Source organism: Callithrix jacchus, chromosome 2 (assembly GCF_049354715.1).
Source record: "Callithrix jacchus isolate 240 chromosome 2, calJac240_pri, whole genome shotgun sequence".
Classification (NCBI taxonomy): Eukaryota; Metazoa; Chordata; class Mammalia; order Primates; family Cebidae; genus Callithrix; species Callithrix jacchus.
In genome coordinates, this window is record NC_133503.1 from 67,270,261 (window position 1) to 67,295,112 (window position 24,852).

Here is a 24,852-nt window from a genome sequence, read left to right on the forward strand (position 1 = left end):
CCATGAATCTTTTTTATTTAGTCCTTATAATAATCAAGTGATTCTCAACTAGGGGGAGGAGGAAGGAGGTTTGACCCCCAGGGGATATTTGGCAACGTCTGGAAACATTTTTGGTTGTCATGCTGGGGGCGGGGCTGCTATTGGCATCTAGTAGGTGGAAGCCAGGCATGCTGCTAACACCCTGCAAGGCGCAAAACAGCCCCCACAACAAACAGCTGTCCTGTCCAAAATGTCAGTAATTCCCGGGTTGAGAAGCTTGGTGATAACCCTGAGGAACAGTTCCTGTCTACAGCGTACTGAGATTTACAGTGTAACTTGCTTCCCCCAAGGCCCCAGGGCTTAGCAGCCATGCCACAGACATTATTCTCACAGCTTCCTCTGGCCAGCCAAGGAGAAGCTGCCGAATGGCTTCAGTGGGGAAGTAACAGGGACAGATTTCTGCTTTACGAAAGATTATTTTGGCATCTCAAGTAGAGGAGAATTAGAGGCCTGAGCTGAAGGGTGGGACCTGGAAGCAGGTTACAGAGTAAGGTGGGGTGGGGTGGACTGGGGACAGGGCTCTATTGCCAAAGGGCATGGTTTTCCATGCTCTCAGATTGAGAGGAGCAGGGATGCTTGTTAAAGTAGACGCCTCACCCTCTCCAGCCCTACAGAATCAGCACTGCCCAGGTTGACCTGAGCACTTGTGTTTTAGTGATTGGCCCACATTGATTTTTTAAAAACACTTTTATTTAAGGTTCAGGGGTATGCATGCAGGTTTGTAACATAGGTAAGTTGCATGTCCTGAGGGTTTGGTGTACAGACTATTTTGTCATGCAGGTAATTAGAATATGCCTGATAGGTGCCATCAGTAAAAACTGGCAGCTATTGTAGTGTCTACTGGGTAGATTGAGAGATCTATACATTTAAAAATTTTTTATTTATTTATTTAACTTTTATTTCGAGTTCAGGGGTATATGTGCAGGTTTGTTATATAGGTCAGCTTGTGTCATGGGGTTTGTCATACAGATTATTTAGACACCAGGTGTTCAGCCTAGTGCCCATCAGTTATTTTTCTTGATCCTCTCCCCTCTCCTACCCTCCACACTCTGTTAGGCCCCAGTGTCTGTTGGTCCCCTGCATGAGTCCATGTGTTCTCATCATTTAGCTTTCACTTATAAATGAGGACATGCGGCATTTGGTTTTCTGTTCCTGCCTTAGTTTGCTAAGGTGAATGACCTCCAGCTTCATACATGTTCCTGCAAAGGACATGACTTTCTTCGTTTTTATGGCTGCACAGTATTCCATGGTGTATATGTATCACATTTTCTTTATCCAGTCTACTATTGTTGGGCATTTAGATTGATTCCACATCTTTGCTCTTGTGATTAGTGCTGCAATGAACATACATGTGCATGTGTCTTTATAGTAGAGTGATTTATATTCCTCTGGGTATATACCCAGTAACAGGATTGCTAGGTCGAATGGTATTTCTGATTTTAGGTTTTTGAGGAATCACCACACTGTCTTCCACAATGATTGAACTAATTTACACTCCCACCAGCAGTGCGTAAGCGTTCCTTTTTCTCCACAACCTCGCCAGTAGATAGATCTATATACTTAAGCTGAGCTCAGGGGGCTGAGACTGAGAGCAATTTACAGAGTTGTTCCAGGGGCTGGAGACAAAGACATGAACTAACAGACAAAAACTAAGTAAAACATAGAGTGTAAAGTAATGACAAATGCCTTGGAGTAAAATAAAGCAAGGAAGACAGGTAGAAGTGAGGGGGTTTTCATTTTAAATAGGGAAGTAGAAAAAGTCTGTGATATATTCATGTGTCTTCATGAGAGCTGCTTTAGAACTGCATTAGAAAGCTGTGTAGTCAAGGATAAACTCTTCATGTACTAACCGTCAGCCATTCAGCTGAGAACCATTTAAGGAACCGCCATTCTGTGAACTGGCTTGCAGTGGGGAGTAAGGGAGGAGAAGCCTGTCAACAGCAGAGAGAGATTAGTTCAGCCTTGCACCTGCTGAGTGGGTGGCTCCCCAGCAATGAGTTGAGACCAGGGGAGCTTTTAGGGGCCTTTGTTGGATGAAGGGAGATAGTTCGTGCCTGCTGTTCTGACCTAGTTATCAAAGGGTCCCTCTCTCGCTTTCCAGAGTGTCTGAGTTGGGACATCAGAGTGGTGGTCACTCTTGAGATGCCACCTGGAGTATTAGGGCCTGTGAGTGGGGCCTTACAAAGGGGAAAGAACTCTCTGGAAGGAAATGGACAGGCCTGCAGAACAAATTCTCCTTTCCAAATGAAGATCAGCCCTTGGCGACTGTCCCGGTGCCCAGGGAAAGCAAAGGAACACATGCCTGTGACCAACAGCCCAGTGTCTGGCGTGGAGAACACGTATTTCCACGCCATTTAAACGGGCAGTTGCTGAATTCATCACTGTTTCAACAATAGGGACTTAGCTAATTAAGTGGTTATAGCCATTCCCTGATGGAATTATATTTGTCTTTGCAATGCAGAAAACATGCGCTAATGTGTTGAAGTAGGGCGGCGGCTCCTCCTCACAGAAACCTTCCCCAAACCCCTATCTCAGGAAGGTTTCCATTCTCGCCCCTTTCCTCCGACCCGGGCTGGTTTGGGGCTCCAGCCTGACGGCCTCCACCGCGACGCGCACGTGGCTGGCACCAGCGCGCCCCCGTGCGGCCGCCTGCGAGAAGCTCACTCTCTGCGGAGGTGAAATCTGGTTTTGATTCAATTAGATTAAGTTCAGGGGCTGAGAGGGAAGCTTGGTCCTGGGCCCTGCAGGGACTATAAACAAGAACTTTTAGACTGGTGGGGTGGGGGACGGGGGCACGTGGAGACAGATAAATACAAACATGGGGTTAAGAGTTAACGATTGGAGCCAGACAGTCTAAGTTACTCCCGTGGCCACTTCTAGGGACCTGGATGTCTTTGGGCGAGTCGTTAAACTTCTAAACGACGGCAGTGTGGACCTCCCCGGGATGCTGCCTGCCTCAGTGAGACACTAGTTAGAGTTGCCGGTGCCGCACACAAAGTCGGTAGCATAGAACATGCTCAAAAAGTGTTCCTTATTAATTTGCATTATGAGTATAATCACCAGTGGTCTTCGTAGGACATTTAAAAAATTCCAGAACACACTCTCCCTTACGTTTCTCCATCCCTTATTACTAATATTAAACTTAATGTCTTTGTAAAAGGACGAGGGAGAGAAGAAAAAGGATATTAACACATATGTCCACAAATAAATTATCTTCAGCTGCTTCCGCACTTGTTTCCCCTTTAACCTAACCCAGACCCAGGAGAAATTGAGGGTACATGACGCCATATAATTCACATTTAAGCTCATCATATATAAAACAAATCAATATTTACTACGCTCTTCCTGTAGTTTCCCAGTGGTGTGGATGTAAAATAGGCTGGCCTCACGTCAATACCAGCGACTTCACTAAAGCATCTGGGGAAAATATAACTTGTTATTACAAAGCGGGGTACAGAAGTGTAAATAAGTAAACAAATGGTAATTCAATCTGAGCATAAAGTTTATCCATATAGAGCAGGGTTTCTCCACGTTGACATTATCGACACTTTGGACTAGATAATTCTCTCTTGTGGTGGGAGCTGGTCTGTGCACGGTAGGATACTAACATTTCTGGCCTCTACCCACCGTATGTCAGTAGCGATGCCACCCCTACCTGCCCCCTCCCGCCCCCCCCCCCCGCCCCCGCGCCCCCTGCACCGCTGACTCCGCAGTTGTGATAACACCAAATGTCTCCAGACCTCCACAGATGTCTCCTGGGGGCAGCATTGCCCCGAGTGAGAACCTCTACCATAGCGTGTGGTTTTTTTGTGTGAGCCCGTCTCGTTACAGCCAACAAAACGAAGCGTCCCGCTAGCATAATTCGAACGAAGACAGCGGTTATGGAATGGTATGCAGGCTCCTCCTCCCACAAAAACAGGCCGGGCTATGATGTGGGAAAGGTCCCAAGGACCCCTACTGAGCTGGAATTTGGAGCAAAGGAAGGGGGAATTGAAAGCTGTTCCCAGGAGCTACAGTTCTGCTGCCTGTAGGAATCCCAGGACAGTCCTTGGAATCTTATTAGAACATGGTTAGTTTAATAAAAGATGCCGATTTAACTCACCTTAAAGGGGTCATTATAATATTAAATGAAAATTAATTTTGTTTAAGCACCACAAAATCTCACCATCCTTGCAAACTGTAGCTTTTATTTTCTGCAGATTTCTTGTGGGTCTTATAGTTCAGGGGTCTATAGTTGCTAAACTACAGCTCATGGGCCCAATCTGATTGACCGCTTATTTTTATAAATAAAGCTTTATTAGCACACAACCTCATCCATCCATTTACCTTCTCACTGTGGCTGCTTTCATTCCGCTGTTGCAGATTTGTGGCAGAGCCTAGAACGTTTACCGTCTAGCCCTTTACTGAAAAAGTTTGCCCACTGCTATTATATGCCAACATTGTCCACAAAACTTCAATTGTCTTATGCTCTTTTGATATGGCACACAAAGAATTTTATATCATCTGTGTAAGCGGTAGCTTACAGGCTTTCGTGCTGACGAAATTCCTTCACAGCGATACCCTCACCTGATTATAGAAGTGACTGCAGAAGGGAAGTAGTAGTATTTTTCTCAAGGATCAGAAGAGCTCACTAAGGCAAAGAAGGGTGGCATGGCTGGCCCAAAGTCACGGTCAGCAAAAATCTGAGCTGAGACTCATAACCTTGTCCCTTGTTCCATCATCACACCTCATGGATTTCTACCTGCCCTGGGCTGTGAGTTGTCATATAGATGCTGTGCTATGCAGATTCTCTTACAGTTACGTTTTTCCTAAGCATTTAGCTCCTTGGTAACCAGTACAGATAAAAGACACACTTTTGGTTTGATTGTTTGTTTATATTCCCAGGATGGTGGCCTCATTTAGAAATTTCCCCAAACCAAGTTAACTTGCTTATTCTCTCCTAGTAAATCAAGACAGATACAGAATTTGCCCATTGTTTTGTACATATGAACACCAAGTAAGTCACACCAACCCAGAAGGAATAAATCCTGCTGGTAACATCTAACGGTTGGATGGGATATATAGGATTTTCACGGCAGATTTGCTGGTGAAGCTATTTGTTTTTGCCCTGGGGAAAAGTTAACTCAAGTTGGGATATTAGATATTTAGGCCAGCATTAAAGTGTTGTGTGGGGGGAAAAAAGAAAACAAACTTGATTCTGTAGCTAAATTTGAGAAACACTGTTTTAATAAAAAATAAAAAGATTTCTGCTGTGGAACTTTCAGAGCCTTTAATACATTAATATGCTTGTAAATTTCCAAGGGGGCCAAAGTGTGTAGCACTTTGCATCTTCTCTTGATTTGGGTGGACATCCTCATTTCCAGAAATATCCACTAGGGTCATTTCATGGATATCTCTGAGGATCTGTACAATGCTCCCCACGCAGTGCAGCCCTGTCTACTTGGCACATCCTAGGTACTCCTTATGGTTAAGTGTCAAATAGGGGCCATTATTATCCTGACTTCATAGATAGAGAGTCAGGCTCAGGCTCCCCAGCAACCTGGGGTGGTTCTAGGATTCAGCTGCAGGCTGTCTGCCCCAAGCCTGTATTCCCAGCTACTGTGGCACTCCACTGCCTGGCTGGATCTCCCTTGATAATCAAATTGATTAGTCCATCCAGCTTCATAAAGGAGTCTGAAGATAAAAATGGGTTAATTTTCTCATTGCATTTCTCAGTGTCTTGATGGAAAGATTGACCTTTTTTGTGAGCTTTGGTTTTGGAACACAGCTTGAATTGACTAGCATATTGCAACTGTCTTTCTGACCACAGCAGTGCCGATAATGAAGTCAGCTCAGGCTGGTGGCCCTGGCTCTTTGTTCTAAACCTTGAGTTGACCCTGCATGGACTCATAGGAACGCAGGTGCCACTGAAGCCTCTCTTATCTTATGCTGCACCCAATCTTTCAGTGGACTGGATCTGGCCCCCAGGGGAATGCCTTCATATATTTATTAGTTAGGACTCTTGGTTGCAAGTATTAGAAACTCAGCTCAAACTTAGATGAAGCTGGAAACCATCATTCTCAGCAAACTAACACAGGAACAGAAAATCAAACACCGCATGCTCTCACTCATAAGTGGGAGTTGAACAGTGAGGACGCATGGACACAAGGAAGGGAACATCACACACTGGGGCTTGTCAGGGGGTGGGGGGCAAGGGGAGAGAAAGCATTACAACAAATACATAACGCATGCGGGGCTTAAAACCTAGATGGTGAGGCCGAGTGAGGTGGGTCACACCTGTAATCCCAGCACTTTGGGAGGCTGAGGCAGGAGGATTACCTGAGGCCGAGAGTTCGAGACTAGCCTGACCAACATGGAGAAACTCTCATCTCTTCTAAAAATACAAAATTAGCAGGGCATGGTGACACATGCCTGTAATCCCTGCTACTCTGGGGGCTAAGGCAGGAGAATCACTTGAACCCGGGAGGCAGAAGTTGCGGTGAGCTGAGTTCACACCATTGCACTCCAGCCTGGGCAACAAGAGCGATATTCCGTCTCAAAACAAAACAAAAAAAACACCTAGATGACGGATTGATAGGTGCAACGAACCACCACGGGGCACATGTATGCCTATGTAACAAATCTGCATGTTCTGCACATGTATCCCAGAACTTAAAGAAAGAAAGAAAAAAGAAACTCAAACTCTTAAGTAAAAAGAGAACTTTACTGATACCTAAATCCAAGGAAGGGGTGAGGAACTAGGCCTCAGGAAGGATAGCTGCTCAGCTGGGCTCAGGAACAGCCAGAACCGGGACACAGGATGGTCTGAAACTGTTTCTGCCTTAGTTCTTGGCTTTCCTCTATAAGCACTTTTATTTTCTTTTACTATAGACTGCCTCTTCTGAGGTAGGATACATGGTGGCATGGTCTGAGATTTTTAATGCCATCTTTTCAGCCATCAGAGTGTAACTGGCTTGCATGTTGTCTGATCTCAAAACCAAACCACAGGGAAGGGACCCGCTGGCACAGCTGGGTCAGATGACCACAGGGGATCCACCAGCTATGACTAGAGTGGGGGAAAGTAGCCATGGGAGAGAGGAAGTTTCTAGAATGGCAGACAGTCCCACCTATTCATTGAAGCAAATAACAGCCAGATGGGTCAGTGAGTTAAATCCTTTTTTTTTTTTTTTTTGAGATGGAGTCACGCTCTATCTTCTAGGCTATAGTACAGTGGGGCGATCTCGGCTCATTGAAATCTCTGCCTCTCAGGTTCAAGTGATTCTCCTGCCTCAGCCTCCTGAGTAGCTAGGACTACAGGTGCACACCTCCACGCCCAGCTAATTTTTGTATTTTTAGTAGAGACGGGATTTCACCATTTTGGCCAGGGTGGTCTCGAACTCCTGACCTCAGATGATCCACCCGCCTCAGCCACCAAAAGTGCTGGGATTACTGGCGTGAGCCACAGCGCTCCGCCCAGTCAATTAAATTCTAACCCTGGTTTTCACTTTACCTATGAAAGTTACCATTTAGGATAAAAAATTCCTGTTTCACTGAAGTTAAAAATTGTGTTTCTCATTAAAAGGTACAGTAAAGGGAAGTGGTTAAGTGGGGTATTTAAGTATATAACAGTGTCACCTCCAAGAACTCTTGTGAGGATTAAATGCCATAATACAGGAAAAGTGCCCAGCACACAGTAAGCACTCAATCCATGCTGGCTGTTGTTACTATAAACAAAGGGAATCCTTTAGAAGGCATTCATGAAAAGCCATTCACAAGCATATCCTTTCTCCCGAGTTTCCTGGGGGTGGAAGTTTGCAGTGAGGGCAGCCTCAGTGATAGCTGGTGAGAGTTTGGTGTCTAGTTGGGGTACAGGTCTTCTTACCGTGTGTGCTTCTCTGGGGAACGGACCACAAAAGTGAAGCCTCAGTGGTGTCCACTGCCGGATCAGATTCTCTGCTTATCCTCTAAAGCCTCCACCCCACACTGACATTAAAGTGAATTTGTTTCCTGAGACAACCTAATTTCCTCCAAAGAGGTCTAATTTTCCCAGGAAGTGGTTCATTTCATCCAAACCCAAAATGATTTCAGCTGTCTGACGGAATAGGTATTTCTTGTTCTTCGCCCTGACGTTTACATCTCTGTCACTTTCTGGAAATGCAGACAGACAATGCACAGGGCATTGTGATCCTGTCCCAGGATTTTCCAGACCATAAAGGAAATGTGAATATTAGACTGGCTGTGCCCTTGAGCAACACCCAGTGCCTAAAATCACTGGGTTTCCAAGAGGGACTATGTTGAGGAGGCATATGGTTTTTATAACTGACAAGACATTCTGATTCATTAGAACCACTGAAATGGTGTGCGAGGGAAAGCTACAGAAAACAAGACCCCTTTAGCTTAGGACTGTGACCAGGCTAGCGGGCTGGGGGCCTTCAGCAAATCACCTCCCCTGTCGGGCTTAGTTCTCTCATCTCTAAAATGGAAATGAAATGGGTTTTGAGGTGTAAATGAGATGAAGACTGGGAAATGGCATCACACGTTGCCTGACACACCTGGAGCACTCCCCCTGCTCTGGGAGCACAGGAGAACCAGAGAGAGAATCACCCACCCTCTGCCAACCCGTATCAGTCGGCAGTCAAATTGTTCTTTAAGCAGCACTTTTCTTTAATCAGGCTATTCTTCACTGGGGCTGTTTTAATTAAGGGTCGGCTGTCAACACAAAACATATGTTCTGAAGTCTTGCTTTGGTTACTAATGATGCCCGGGATGATTAAGTCTGGAAGGAATTTCCAGCTCCGGCTTGCTTGGCCTTTTTTCCCTACCCCCAGTCCCTCAAGCCCCCATTTCACTCACATCTCAGCTTTCACCCACTTACACTCAGCCCTTGGCACTGTTACCCTTTTGGAAACTGACCTAGAAAAGCAATCTGTTCCAATCAATATGCATCGTATGATATCCTAAAACATGTTTCTGACCATCTCTTGTTCCTGCTGATAATCATTCTATTGAGACCCAGGCTAATAATTTGTTATTTTTCCAAACTACATGATTCAAAAAAAGTTACATACACACACACCACATATACCATATATATGTATATACACACACCGCATATACTTTATATGTGTATACACACACTACATATACTACATATATGTATACACACCACATACACTGATATGTATACACATACCACATACACTATATATACTATATGTGCATATATACATACACTATATATACTATATGTGCATATAGACATACACTATATATACTATATGTGCATATATACATACACTATATACTATATGTGCATATATACATACACTATATATACTGTATGTGCATACATACACACACTATATATACTATATATGCATACATGCATACCCCATATACTGTATGTGTGTACACACACCATATATGGTACATATGTATACACACACATCACATATATACATGTATACACACACACCACATATGTATGTATATACACATACCACATATACTATATATGCACACATGCATACCACATTTACTATATATGTGTATACACACAATATATATACTATATATGTATACACACCACATATGTATGTGTGTACACACACCACATATATATTTGTATACATACACTACATATACTATATATATGTACACACAAATGGTGAACTGAAGAAGGGGCAGAGTAATTGCCTATTGGCTGAGCTCAGTTTCTTCTCACTTGTCCCAGGTGTGTCAGGCAGTCTCCTATACTGGTCCTCATTTATGGGTATTTATATTCTGTAATCCCCTTCCCTTGAGTGTGGGCTGAACCAAGTGACTTGTTTCTAACTAGCAGAATGCAGCAAAAATGATGATGTCATTTCCAAGATTAGGTTGTAAAAGACCCTGCCTTCTGTCTCACTGGGACTGTCTCCTGCCCTCTTGACTGTGTGCTCTGATAAAGCCAGCTGTCTTGTGGAGGGGCCTGCCTGGCCATACACTAATAGGTCCCGCAGCCTAATAGCTGCTTAAAAGCCTGAAAGTGAGTCCACGCCAGTTAAGCCTTGAGACAACTCCAGCTGTAGCTGACACGTTGATTGTAGCCGAGTAAGACACCCTGAGTTGGAGGACTGAGGAGCTGGGCCGATTCCTGCCCACAGAAACCGGGAGATAGTAAACGTGTGCTGTGTTAGGCTGCTAAGTGTGTGGTCATTTGTTGTGCAGCTCACATAACTACTACCACTAAGCCTTTCAGTCTGGTCCCAAATTTACAAACTCCTGAGATTATGTGCCTGGTAAGTGGAATAAGACAGACTTGTGAAGATGCAGTTGGTGCCCAGCTCAGAGCACTGCTGTATGAGATGAAATAGCATTTGCTCAGTGACAGGCCAGGCTTGGCTTATAGCAGGTTTCACATAAGCGTTAGCTATTATTACCGATTCCTCAAGGCCTAGCTTTTCAATTCCCCTCTTTGGAGACGTTACTCAGTCCCTTTGCCTCTCTCAGGAGAGAGAACTCACCACTCACTGTACCAGGAGCTCACACTGCACCTATTGGAACCTTGCCACTCTATGCTATAGCCTTTTTATTTTATGCGAAGCCCCTTCTCTCCACTATACTGTGAAATTTGTCCTTGTGTTTATAGCACCTAGCAAAAGTCCTCACAGGAAGTCAACTTTTAAAAATCACCTCTTCTATCTTTCCATTCCAGGCAAATATGGTACCATGTTGTGATGCCTGGGGGTGCAAATGAAAGAGCCTTTCTGAAGACTTTGTTGCCTTCAAAGGTAGGGAGGACCATCTTAACCATCACTTGGATGATTTAAGCACAAATAAAACTCACTATTGAGGGAAATAGCAGGAGTTCAGAGAATCATGTAGAAGAAGTGGGGCTTTGATTGCAAAATTCTTTGGTCCTCAAAAGCCAGGAATGTTAAATTTCCTCTTCATTTCACTCACGAAGGGATGAGAGTAGGAGTCGGGGGCTCTTGGAGATAGTCTAGCGCTGGTAGGTACTGGTAGGTTCATTGTACAGATGAGGAAATGGAGGCGATTAAAGAAGAAACAGGTCAGCCACGTAGCTAAGTGTAGGGCCAAGAGTGACTTTATTTTAAGTGCTCATTTGCCTGATGAACCCTGACTCTGGGAATGCCTCCAAAATGTCTAGTTGATGTATTACTTTTTATGTGGGACACCTATTCATCGTGGGTTTCCTCCAAAACAACCTTGGTGCTCTTGCAGAAATCACAGGCTGTGATGCCTGCAGCATTCTCTCAGCCACCTACACATCCCTTCCAGAGCACATACACTTCTGCCCCAAAATATAGGCCATGGGTCTGCAGGGTGGCAATGCGGAGATCTACCTGTCCTTCAGCTGCCCAAGACCATACCTCTGCTTGTAAACTCCCCTTAATAAATCACCCCAAGCCAACAAACTGGATTTGTCTGCCTTTCTTTGATTTCTCAGCCCCTTTGGAGTTTGGGGGTCATTTTGGATACAACACCTTTTCATGAAACAGTGTGGGAAAGAGTGGGTAGAGCTGGGACTCAACCTTAAGCCTGCTTGTTGCAGGAGGTCATGCTCCTAGAGTTGCTGTATCCTTAAAGATACCCTGCAGTTCTGACTGGATAAATCTGCAATCTAGAAGACCACTCATTTAAGAGAAATACCAGGCTTCCCTTCTCCTCCCCTGAGCCAAAGAGGAGGAAGAGCAACAGGTATGTCTCCTTAAGGCTCCTTCCTTGCTCCTCCCATCCAAAATTTTATTTGTTTATTTTCTGCCTTTTTAAAAATTGTAAGTCAAGAATGTTCATAGAAGCAACCCAGGCATTTTAAAAAAATTTATTTTATTTATTTATTTATTTTTTTATTGAGGCAGGGTCTTCCCCTGTCACTCAGGCAGGAGTGCAGTGGCACAATCACAGCTTATTGTAGCTTTGACCTCCCAGGTTCGAGTGATCCTCCTACCTCATTTTTAATTTTTTTTTGTAGAGACAAGGTCTCACTCTGTTGCCCAGGCTTGTCTTGAATTCCTGGGCTTAAGTGATACTCCCACCTTGGCCTCCCAAACTGCTGAGTTTATAGGCGTGAGCCACCACACCCAGCCAACCCATGCATTTTAAAGAACACAAAACCTCAAGAGTTTTACATGTGCACAGAAGAAAAAGTCTGTTTTGTTGACCAATGTGTCCATAATGCTTACTCTGAAAGAAATTAGGTAATTAATAAACATTTATTTAAGACACAAGTTGTTGCCACGGGGCTAGATTATGGGAGGCATTAATTTTTATTTTATACACTTCTGAATTGTGACGGTTAATTGTATGTGTCAATTTGAGTGGGCTAAGGGACTTCCAACGAGCTGGTAAAACATGACTTTTGGGTGTGTTTGTGAAGATGTTTCTGGAATAAATTAGCACCTGAATCAGTAGACCAGGTAAAGAAGATCTGCCCTTGCTGGTATAGAAGGGCATTGCCCAATTCACTGATGGCCCAAATAGAACAAAAAGGTAGAGGAAGGCAAATTCACTCTTTGTCCTTGAGCTGGGATATCCATCTTCTCCTGCCCTTGGACGCTGGAGATGTTGGTTCTTGAGTCTTTGGACTCCCGGACTTACACCAGGCCCCCTACTCCCTCTCTGTTTCTCAGGCCTTTGGCATTGGACTGGGAGTTACACTACAGGCCTTCCTGGTACCCAGGCCATTGGAAATAGACTAAATTACACCACCAGTTTTCATGGTTCTCCAGCTTACAAATGGCATTTTGTGGGATGATATGGTTTGGCTCTATGTCCCCACCCAAATGTCACCTTGAATTGCAGTTCCCATAATCCCCACATATCATGGGAGGGACCCAATGGGAGGTAATTTAATCATGGGAGTGGTTCCCTCATGCTGTTCTTGTGATAGTGAGTGAATTCTCATGAGAGCTGATTTTGTTTGTTTGTTTTCGGTTTTTGTTTTCTTTTTTTTTTTTTGAGATGCGAGTCTCACTCTGTCTCCAGACTGGAATGCAGTGGTGTGATCTTGGTTTACTGCAACCTCTGCCTCACAGGCTCAAGTGATTCTCATGCTTCAGCCTCCCAAGTGTCTAGGTCTGCAGGTGCGCACCACCACACCCAGCTAATTCTTGTACTTTTAGTAAAGACGGGGTTTCACCATGTTGGCCAGAATGGTCTCGGTCTCTTGACTTTGTGATCTGTCCACCTTAGCCTCCCAAAGTGCCGGGATTACAGGTGTGAGTCATCATGCCCAGACGATCTGATGGTTTTATAAAGAGCTTTCTCCCCCTTTGGCTCAGCACTTCCCTCTCCTGCCGCCATGAGAAAAAGGACATGTTTGCTTCCCCTTCCTCCATGACTATAAGTTTCCTGAAGCCTCCTGGTCATGTAGAACTATGAGTCAATTCTTTCCTTTATAAATTACCCAGTCTTGGGCAGTTCTTTATAGCAGCATGAGAATGGACTAAGATGTGTGTGATTTCTTGGCATCTGTAATCACGAGCCAATTCCCATAATAAATCACCTCATATCTATCATCTGTTTATCGATCCACCCATCCTATTGATTTTGCTGCTCTAGAAAGCCTTGATTAACATATGTATTATTCAAATTTTTAAATAATCATCTGTGTATGGTTTTAAACACAATAACTCATTGTTATACTTTAGCTGTAAAAATACAGAAGGTATGGAGTGATTAAAAAAAATTAGATAACAAAGTTGGCCTGTGTCTTAGTTTCCCAGGGCACTGTAACAAAGTACCATAAACTGGGCAGCTTGAACAACAGAAACGAATTGTCTCAGAGTTCTGGAGGCCAGAAGTCTGAAACCAAGATGTTGCTATGGCCACACACCCTCTGGAATCTGTAGGGTAACCTTTACTTGCCTCTTCTAGCGTCTGATGGTTTGTTGGCAATTTTTGGTGTTCTTTGACCTGCAGTTACATAACTGAAGTTTCTGCCCTCATGACATCCTCCCTCCTGTGTCTGTGTCTTCCCGTGGCTGTGCTGTCTTCCTATAAAGAACACCGATCATACTGGATTAGGGCCCATCCTAATGACTCATCTTAACTTGATTACCTGTGTTAAAACCCAGGCTCTGAAGCCCAGAGACAAAAGGACCATACCCAAATCCATCATGAGCTTGGATTTAAGTCAGGAATTCCTTTAAACTTTCAGCATGTGTCTAGTTGGGAAGAAATAACTGGAGATATGGCAGTTCCCCCTTATCCACAGCAGACACATTCCAAAACACCTAATGAATGCTTGAAACCTTGGATGGTGCCTGTTTTGGTCCATTTGCTATTACTCGAATACCATAGACTGGAGAATTCATGAAGAACAGAAGTTTATTTGGCTCATGCTTCTGGTTGCTGGAAAGTCCAAAAGCATGGTGCAGGCATCTGGCAAGGATCACCTCATAGCAGGAAGCATCATACGGCAAGTGAGTGCACGAGACTGAGACAAGGCGCTGAACTCCCTTGGTAACTAACCTACTCCTGAGATAATGGCAATCTATTTATGAGGGATCCCTTGTCCTGATATAATCACTTCTCATTCTTTCCCTTTTTGTGGAGAACAGGATCTTGCTACGTTGCCCAGGCAAGCCTCCAACTTCCGGGCTCAAGCTGGCCTCTCGCCTCTGCCTCCCTAAGTGTTGGGATTATAGGCATAAGCCACCACACCTGGCTTCTTTCAAACTGTTTTTTTTTTCTTTTTCTAATCCCTTCTTTAAGATCACTTCTCTTAATACTGCAATGATGGCAAATACATTTTTAAAAAATTATTTTATTGTATTTATTATTTTCTCATTTAATTTTAATTTTAATCTTTTTTAGAGACAAGGCTCTGCTGTTTCCCCCCAGGCTGTAATGCAGGGGTGTGATCATAGCTCACTGCAGCCTCAAACTCCTGGGGCTCAAGTGGGTCTTCTGACTCAGTCTCCTGACTGAGTCTACAGGACTAGGGCTACAGGCATGTGCCACCATGCCTGCCTAATTTTTACATTTTTTTTTTGTAGAGGGGGGATATTGCCCAGGCTGGCCATAAACTCCTGGCTTCAGGCAATCCTCCTGCCTCAGCCTCCTAAAGCACTGGGATTGGAGGTGTGAGCCACCATGCCCAGCCATGGTAATTATATTTTGACATAAATTTAGTGGAAATATTCAAATCACAGCAGTAACAAACCTTACATATGCAGTACTATATATAGATTTCTCTATATACTTCTGTATATAATATATATTTCTTATACATTTGTACCTATAATAAAGTTTAATTTATAAATCACGTAAGAGATTAACAATAATAATAATTATAACAACATACTGTCATAAAAGCATGGGAATGTGGTCTCTTTCCTCTTACATTATCTCATCAAACTGTACTCATCTATTTTCAGGCTGTGGTTGACCACTGATAAATACCTGAAACCCTAGGGCACAAAGCTACTGAAAGCAAAACCACGGTTAAGCGGGGATACCACCCATTGCCATAGCAGGATGAATGGGTGTTCAGGGTGTGGGTCTACGTCCCATGCTCACTGCTTCTTAGCTGTATGACAGCCCTCCCCTACGAGTCTTTGTTTTCTTGTGTTTAACATGGGGGGTAATAGCACCCCTATTGCCAGTTTATTTTGCAGCTCAAGGCAGTCTATGTAGCTGGCATATTATAAGCACTGAATAAATGGTAACAATGATTATTGTCATTATCATATTTATGGTCTTAACAAAAGACAAATTTAAATCAATGAAAAAAGTTTACTCTAACATTCTTTTTTGGGAGTGGCTGAACTCATAATCAGGGACTATATGAAACTAACTTTTCTTGACATTGTTGGAAAAATCAAGCATTCCTATGAAAGCCAGGAGAGCCAGTTTGGTTAACCCCTATCAGGCAGAGATGTCTGGCTGGTGACAGCCATTCTTGAGTAATAGGCAATAAATATCACTTCCTTCTAGAGAGTTCTCAGCTCCTAGGCCTCATGCATTTTGAAAAACAGTGTCCTTTATGTAATCAGCTGCAAAAAAACATATTCCAAAGAGAAATATACACCCCAGTAGTTACAGGGAAATTTTGCAATGCTGTCTTTCGAGAACAAATAAAGAGACAGATCTGAACCTGTGGGCCAGGCCACTTTATTTGATGTGTTCAGATTTCATGTGACAAGAGGGAATAACTTCTAACAAAGTTACTTCTAACAAAGCATAAGTAACATGACCAGGAAACCTCAAATCCCTCTCCTGAGGTGTCCCAGAGGACTCAGAAAAAGTTAAAAGCAAGCTGTGTTCTTCGTATGAAAACACCCATTTAATTGCCTCTGCAATTAATTAGTTCTGTTCTTGCCAAATTGCAGTCAGACAAATGCCCACATCAGAATGTCCCCTCCCTGGTCTTGTTAGGTGCTTGGAGGAGGGAGGTTGCCCTGACAGCAAATGTGCCCCTCATTGTTAGTTTCAGTGGCCATGTTGAGTGTTTTTTATTGGTTTGTTTTTCTGTTTTTAGGAATATGGATGAGGCTGTCAATTTAGAAAGAAAAAGTCAGGCTCTAGCACTCTGATTGGCTGTTGCTGCCCAAGCTGGCTATTCAGTTTCAGAGCTGACTCTCTTTGCTTTCTTAGATGATTCATTCACAGGAAGCTTAGTTACATAATAGTAAGTTTCTTAAAGAGACGTCATCCCATTTACCAAGTGATGGAGAGGTTTAGGTTGGCCTTAGGTGCAGTCTCAATAGGCAATTGCTACTTGGGATGACTTAAGAGGATCAGGGCCTTTATCCACTCTTCTCTCACCCCACTCATACCACCCCAGCAAGAATTTTTTTTTTCTTTTTTCTTTTTTTTAAATTAACTTGATCAACATGGGAGCAAGGACCCATTTTTGGGTTTTCAGTTCTTTGATTTAAGAAATCTCTCTAGGTACACAAGAACTAAGGAGGGATACCTCTGTTCCTGTCACCCTTTTTGACTGTTCAGTTCTTTGCTTTTTCTCCTCAAGGCCTCCCAACTTGGGGAATTTGATTTCCTACCCCGCTGGCTTTCAGTCTAGTGCACAGTAGTGCACTAGCCTGAGGAGGCCCAAGTGGTCTTCTGTCTTCCTCAAGCTGGTCATCCAAGAGTCTGGCGATAACTCTTGCTTCTCTGGTTCCCAGGACTGGGTTTCAGCTCCAAGTCTCTCTACACAGTTGGAGTTTTCAAACTAGTCTCTTTGTTTGCAGAAGTATGGGCTACAGGATGGCTACCAAAGAGTTTTCCTCAAACATCACCATCCCTGTCTTCATCATTTCCATCACAATGAACGTTCATCACTTATTTGTACCAGGTACTATAACACTCGCATTACGTAGACAGTTATATTCAATATTCATAGCAATCATGTGCAAGAGATGCTTTCTCTTTCCTCATTTTGAAGATGAGTAAACAGAGGCTCAGAGAGGTTGTATTACACGTCCAAAATCACACAGCAAGTAGGTAGTGAAGCTGCTGTGAAAAGCCATGCTCTCTACTCTAGAACCTTTACCACTCCGATATAATTTTTGTATATTTTTCCACCTTGCTCTCCTATTCAAAGATCCCTGGACGGGCCTGTCACCTCCAGGATAAAGGGGCAGCTCCCCAGTGTGGCTGTCAATGCCAGTCTGAGCTGATGCAAGCTGCATGCTTTACCCAGGACAGGACTAGTCCTTATGACCTCCCTGGCTTTTCATGTTCCGCCCACCCAGCGTGCTGGTCATTTCTTCTGACACATTATTTTCTGAATCTCCCACAAGTCATTTGAAACATCTTCTCTCACATGTGGACTCAGGGAGAGGAGTATCACACACTGGAGGCAGTTGAGGGGGGCTAGGGGAGAGACAGCGCGGGGTGGGAAGGATGGGGACAGATAACATGGGGAGAAATGCTGGATATAGTATGCACCTATGCAACAATCCGGCATGACCTGCACATGTACCCCAGAACCTAAAGTAAAAAAAAAACAAAAAAACATCCTCTCTCTTCCTGTAACTCTTTCAACCACAGACCCCACCCTAGATTTGATAAAAGTCAAGTTTATTAAATAGGACACATAATAAAGATTCTAATGGGAGGTACCTCTAAATTTTTTTAACGATAAATTTTAATATTTTTTCAAATAAATATATGCAACTATTATTGTCTTTTAAAAGAGAAATATTGCTAAAAGACAATATTAATCAGCAGCCTTGCTCAACATGAATCTTTTTCTCAGAGGCAATTACTTTCATCTTTACAGGCTGTTTCTTCTCATTTTGAAAACATTTTATAAAACAGGCACATCTAGCTACCTCTTGATTCTCCAATTTTAACCATTTTTTCTTGATTTTCTATTGTTATATGTTAAGATTTTAGCTCTTATATACTTCCACTTTCGTCAGCATCCTAAAATAGATCTATCACAATGTTTGGTTAAATTCAGCTTCAGTGTTTATATGATTGTGACTATAGTATATATTTTGTTGTCTGAATTTTCAGAGTGTTAATTTAAAAATCATTGCTCAGCCCAATATCATGAATTCTTTCCCCCATGTTTTCTTCTAGTAGTTTTATAGTTTGTGGTCTTACATTTAAGTCTCATATTCAATCCAAGTTGATTTTTGTACATGGAGGAAGATAAAAGTCCAGCTCTATTCTTCTGCATGTGAATATTCAATTTTTCCAGTACCATTTCTTGAAGATACTGTTGTTTTCCTAGTGCATGTTCTTGTCACCTTTGTAGAAAATCAGTTGGCTTTAAATGCATAGATTTATTTCTGGGATATCTATTCTGTTCCATTCATCTATGAGTCTGCTTTTATGCCAATACCATGTTATTTTGATTATTCTAGTTTTGTTGTATATTTTGAAGTCGGGTATTATGATGCCTCTAGCTTTGGTTTTTGTTTGTTTTATTTTTTTGATCAAGATTACTTTGGCTATTCTGGATCTTTTGTGGTTCCTCACAAATTTCAAGATTTTTTTCTTTCTGTGAATAATGTCATTAATATTCTGGTGGACATTGTATAGAATCTCCAGAATGCTTTGGGTATTAATAACATTTTAACAATATCAATTTTTCCAATTCGTGAACACAGAACTCTTTCCATTTGTTTGTGTTCTCTTCAACTGTTTTCTTCAGCATTTTGTGGGTAATATAGAGATCTCTCACCTCCTAGGTTAAATTTCTCTTTAGATGTCTTATTATTTCCTAGCAATTATAGATGGAATTGTTTTCTCAATTACTTTTTCAGATAGTTCGCTATTTGCATATAAAAATGCAATGGATTTTTGTGCATTGATTTTTACCCTAAAAACTTTACTTAGTTTATTAGTTCTAAAAGGTTTTTTTTGTTTTTGTTTTTGAGTCTTTATGGTTTTCTATAAACATGATCATGCCATCTGCAAACAAGGACGGTAGAACTTTCTCCTTTTCCAATTTGGATGCCTTTGATTTCTTTCTCTTAATTAGCCTGATTGCTCAGACTAGGATTTCCAGTAGTATGTTCGATAGAAGTGGTGAAAGGAGCCTTCTTTGTCTTATTCCAGACCTTAGAAAAAAAAATTTCAATTTTTTCTGTTCAGTATGATGTTAGCTGTAGGTTTGTCATATAGGGCCTTTACTGTGTTGAACTATAGTTTCTATACTTAATTTGTTGAGAATATTTATCATGAAGAGATGTTGCATTTTATCAGATGTTTTTCCTGCCTTTTCTGAAACAGTCATATGATCTTTTTCATTCGGTTACTGTGATGTGTCATGTTTACTGATTTGCATATGTTTAACCATCTTGCATTTCTCAGATGAAACTTACTTGATCACAGTGGATGATCTTTTCAGTTTGCAGTTGAATTTAGTTTGCTGTTATTTTGTTGAGTATTTTTGCATCTATGTGCATCAGGAATATTGGATGACCGGGTGCTGTGGCTCACAAATGTAATACCGGCACTCTGGGAGGCTGAGACAGGAGGACTGCTTGAGTGCAGAAGCTCAAGACCAGTATGATTGTATAGGGAGACTCCTACTTCTACAAAAAAAAAAAAGTAATAAAGTAAAGAAAGTAAAATAATAAAGTAAAAAGTAAAGAAATGGATTCATACGCCAAGTCCCCTTTAGAGTTGGCTTCTCTCACTTGCATAATGCCTTTTCGATTTATCCATAGTGTTGAGGGCAGCTGGGTGATCTTGGCTCACGGAAGCCTCGCCCTCCCAGGCTCAAGAAATCCTCCCATATTTGTCAGCCTCCCATTAGCTGGGACTGTAAGCCGGCCCGGGGCGCAGGGGGTGCGTGGGGGGTCGCAGCGCCGCAGCCGGCGCAGCCAGCTCCAGGGGGGCGCCATCGCCGGCGCCGCGAGACTGTCGTTATCGCTAGACCCCCGCCGCCATTAGTCCGCCGACGCTGTCGCCAGAACCCCACCGCTGCCGCCACAACCGCCATGGGCAACGTGCCCGCCAAGGACACAGAGCAGAAGGTCGTGAAAGAGTTCCTAGCCGGAGCCAAAGAAGATTTCCTCCGTAGATGGGAACGCCCGGTTCAGAACACCGCCCGCTTGGATCAGTTTAAACTGCTCAAGACGCTGGGCATCGGCTCCTTCGGGCGGGTGGTCCTGGTGAGTCACCGGGAGAGCGGCAGCCACTATGCCATGAAGATCCTCAACAAGGAGAAGGTGGTGAGACTGAAACAGGTCCAGCATGTCCTGAACGAGAAGCGCATCCTGCAGGCGATCGACTTTCCGTTCCTCGTCAAGCTCCATTTCTCCTTCAGGGACAACTCCAACCTGTACCTGGTGATGGAGTACGTGCCGGGTGGGGACATGTTCTCCCACCTACAGCGCGTCGGAAGGTTCACAGAGCCCCATGCCTGTTTCTATGCCGCCCAGATCGTCCTGGCCTTCCAGTACTTGCACTCGCTCGACCTCATCCACCGCGACCTGAAGCCCGAGAACATCGTCATCGACCAGCAGGGCTACCTGGGGGTGACCGACTTCGGTTTCGCCAAGCGCGTGAGGGGCCGCACTTGGACCCTGTGCGGGACCCCCGAGTACCTGGCCCCCGAGATCATCCTGAACAAAGGCTACAGCAAGGCCGTGGACTGGTGGACCCTGGGGGTGCTCATCTATGAGATGGCCGTGGGCTTCCCGCCCTTCTACGTCGACCAGCGGAATTCCGTCGTCCAAAACATCCTCTCTGGGAAGATGCGGTTCCCCTCCCACGTCAGCTCTGACCTCAAGGACCTGCTGCGGAACCTGCTGCAGGTGGACCTCTCCAAGCGCTTCAGGAACCTCCGGAACGGGGTCGGCGACATTAAGAACCACAAGTGGTTCGCCACAACCAATTGGATCGCCATCTATGAGAAACAGGTGGAAGCTCCCTTCATCCCGAAGTTCGAAGGCCCTGGGGATGCCAGTAACTTTGACAACTACGAGGAGGAAGAGATCCGGATCTCCATCAACGAGAAGTATGCCAACGAGTTTTCTCAGTTTTAGGGGTGTGCTTGTGCCCCTGTGGGTTTTCTTTTCTTTCTTATTTTTTTGGACCCTCTCAGAGCTCATCCTATGTCTCTCTTCCTATGGCTGGTTCAGATTTGTATGCTTTGTAATAAAACTGTAATCACAAAGATAGTGCTTTCCTGAGTTCTGTCAATTATTCCAATGAATTGTCAAATCTGAGGGAGTAATAAAAACCTCCTTCAATGTTTTGGAACTGGTTTGAGTTGGCCCAATTTTGTGTAACAACTTATTCATCCAGCAACTATTGAGTGCTTACAAGTCAGATAAGATCTCTGCTCCCATGGAATTTAAAGTCCACTAGTAGAGACTTTGCAAAGAGCAACAAAATGGCTAACACTTATTGAGTGATTACATATGATTCTAGGGGCTGTCCTGAGTGCTTCAGTGATTTATTTCACTGAGTCTTCATAACAGTAACATGAGGTATAATTATTAACACAATCTGCAGATGAGGAAATTAAAGGCCAGAGGGGTACACTGACTTCCCTAAGATGACATATCTGGTTGGGACTGAATATGGAATTTTCTCCACATGTTTTGATACCAAAGTCTACACTCTGAAGTAAATAAACAAATGAATATAGAATGGAAAATTGTGTAAGTGGCGTCTCCTCTTGGATGTCTGAGAGTCATCTCAAACTCAACTAAGCCAAACATTATACCTTTTCTCCTCCACTTGTAGCCCCAAATGCTTCTCACAGAAGCCAGCCTATTTTAGCTGACAGCAACCTTATCCTCCCAGTTTCTTAATCCCAAATCTTGGAGTCATTCTTCATTCCTCTCTTTCTGTCACATCCTAGTTAAAGTCATCAGTTAATCTTGCTAGTTCTGTCATGAACATTATTACTAATTATTATTATTATTATAGTCTGAGCACTTCTAGTGTTCCCAGTCTTGCCCAAGCCACCATTATTTCTGGTTTAATGGCTTTAGGGTCTTTCTAACAGGGTTCCTTGACTCCACTCTTGCCCACATAAGACTATGCTCAATGTAGCAGCCAGAGTGATTCTTTCACAATATAAATTAGGTCATGCCACTCTCCTCCGCTTAAAACCATGAAATAGCCTTCCAGCTCTGCATCTCATTAAGAGTAAAAGATGAAGTCCGTGCTGTTCATTCCACTAGCTAGAGTATAAGCTCTATGAAATCAGAGATCATTGTTTTATTCACGGATGATACATAGATGGTGTTCTGTAATATGGCTGAATAAATTAATAAGTAACCTCATTTTAACTACTCTGCTAGACATCTCAGATCAAGTATGAAGATGAGTATCTTGTTGGGAATAAATTAGTAGAGTGGTGAAGAGCACGCATTTTGGTTGCTTGGGCTCAGTTCTGGCTCCCTTACTTCCTGGATGCATACTCTTGGCCAGGATCCTTAACTTTGAGAACTGGTTTTTTGTCTGTAACATGTAGATGATAATACTTAGCATTTTCCTCACAGCTTCACATCTAGAATGACGTGAGAAACTGCATGTGAGGTGCTTACCCCAATGGAAGGAGTCATCACTATTAGTGCCTATCCTTGGAACACAATAGCTTTTGAGAACTTCTGGCACCAGATACCCAGAGTTGAGCCAAACCTCACAAGTTAAGGCTCAGTTTTCCACAAAACTGTTCTCACTTTGGACATCAATCACAACTTCAGGGATCCCAAGACCACCAGAACTTCTAACCAACCAGTTACAAATTTGGGGGTTCTTACTCCTCCCTCAATTCACTGGAATGATTGACAGAATGCAGGAGTGTGATTACAGTTTTATTATAAAGCATACAAATCAGAATTGGCCATAGGGAGAGAGACATAGGGTGACCTCTGGGACGGTTCCAATCTCCCTGTGGAGTCAGGACTCTTTTTTTTTTTTTTTTTTTTTTGTGGCTGCTGGGAGTTTATTTTCCTTTTGGTGCCAGGTGCACAGTTCCAGGTGTTAGGAAAGCTGCTCAGGGCTGGGGCGGGCCGGGCAGTGGAGAGCCGGGTCCTCACTCCTTTTTGGTGTCTGCTGTGTGGATGTGGAGGTCTGCTGGCTGAAGCCGCCTAGTCTACAGGGCGGGGGCGGGGGTGGGGGTCTCGCGGGGGTTGTGGAGGCGGGAGTGGCTCTGGTGGCCTAGCTCCTCCGCAGGCCTGGAGCTGGTGGTCATCGCTCAGGTCAGGACGGCGGCCCAGAGCTGGCTGTGCTGTGCTGACCACTGGGCTGCTTCCTCAGGGTGTTCTGAGCCAGGCCACAGGTGGTCGCGCTGCGGGAGGCCTGGTGGGGGGGGGTTCCGGGTGCTCTGCAGACTCCAGCACCATGGCCATGAACGGGAGGGTGGACTTTCCAAAAAAGAAGCTGACCCATCAGTGACTCGGGTCAGCCTTCGGGATATCCGGGTGGTGGGGAATGGCTTCTGCGGGGCACTCGGTACTACGGCAGGAGCTGCTTCTGGAAGTGGAACCCAGGCAGCGCCGGTGGTAGTGGGTGGCCATGAGTGAGCCGCTGGAGGGGATGGCCGCCATGCTCTGGCTTGCGGGCTGGTGGGACCTGGATGGCGAACCCTCCGGGCCTCGGCGTACGATCACGGGTGGCGGGGATGGGGGCACGAGGCCACCGAGCCCATTTGCAGGGGAGACCGCGGGAGGCCTCTCCACGACCGAGACGGGCGCGCCATGGAGTCAGGACTCTTTAGCATATCAGTGTGTGACAATACAGAGTACTGTCAGCAAAGGAAACTCACCCAATCTGCAATGTCCAGAGATTTTATTAGAGCTTCATAATGTAAGCATGACTGATGGAATCATTACCCATGAGACTCAAACTCTAAGCACCCTCTACTAGGATGGGCTAGGGGTCGGGTAGTCATATCATGTGGCTCAAGGCTCCCATTCTCCAATCACATGGCTGGTTCTTCTGACATTCTCAGTCTCCGTTCTAAGTCACCTCATTAGCATATCAGATGTGGTGTGAGAGATCCACCACAAATAACAAAGACACTCCTATCACTTGGGAAAGTCCAAAGATTTAGAGGCCACCTTCCAGGAACTGGTGACAGAAGCCAGCCAAATTCTTTGTTACACAATAAAGAGTAAGGAGCATGTTGAGGGTCAGTGCCATTTTCATCTCAAATGTCATCTCTGCTTTTAAGAAGCTGACCGTTCCCTTCTCAGCACTGCTATTTGCTTGTTCCAACTGGAGAAAGCAGAGGTTGAATTTTCAGTTCCCAGGCCCCATACATGAGTTCATGAGTTTGTTTTTCCTCTGCAGTCTTGTCTTTTTCCTATGACCCCTTAACTGCTGGTGTTTCCCAGGGCTCTTCATCAGGGACCCATCTGCTCACATTGTCATGCTCATACCGAGCTCCAGCGTCCATCT

At 44.1% G+C, this 24,852-nt stretch overlaps 2 protein-coding genes and 1 pseudogene across 2 annotated transcripts; 1 reads left to right on the plus strand and 2 right to left on the minus strand.

Annotated features, from left to right (window-relative positions):
* LOC100409566 (MPN domain-containing protein pseudogene) overlaps positions 1-20,431 on the minus strand; it is a 28,615-nt pseudogene extending 8,184 nt beyond the window's left edge.
* LOC100409206 (cAMP-dependent protein kinase catalytic subunit gamma-like) lies at positions 20,355-21,610 on the plus strand. The gene has a single exon (XM_035290537.3). It carries the CDS (start codon positions 20,430-20,432, stop codon positions 21,477-21,479), a length of 1,050 nt encoding a protein of 349 aa, XP_035146428.2. The 5' UTR covers positions 20,355-20,429; the 3' UTR covers positions 21,480-21,610.
* Positions 21,611-23,582: 1,972 nt separating this feature from the next.
* LOC100387321 (pancreatic progenitor cell differentiation and proliferation factor-like) lies at positions 23,583-24,024 on the minus strand. Its single transcript, XM_035277819.3, has 2 exons — positions 23,873-24,024; positions 23,583-23,835 (listed from the first exon to the last, which is right to left on the minus strand). The coding sequence occupies exons 1-2, from the start codon at positions 23,997-23,999 to the stop codon at positions 23,648-23,650; spliced, it is 315 nt and encodes a 104-aa protein (XP_035133710.1). The 5' UTR covers positions 24,000-24,024; the 3' UTR covers positions 23,583-23,647.
* Positions 24,025-24,852: the final 828 nt, after the last annotated feature.

Excerpts from the sequence above, each read along its gene's own strand:
- LOC100387321 (XM_035277819.3), bottom strand. The coding sequence starts at position 23,999 with ATGGCGGCCATCCCCTCCAGCGGCTCACTCATGGCCACCCACTACCAC. Across the intron at positions 23,836-23,872 it reads AGAAGCCATTCCCCACCACC|CAGCTTCTTTTTTGGAAAGT; the intron begins CGGATATCCCGA and ends TCACTGATGGGT.
- LOC100409206 (XM_035290537.3), top strand. The coding sequence starts at position 20,430 with ATGGGCAACGTGCCCGCCAAGGACACAGAGCAGAAGGTCGTGAAAGAG.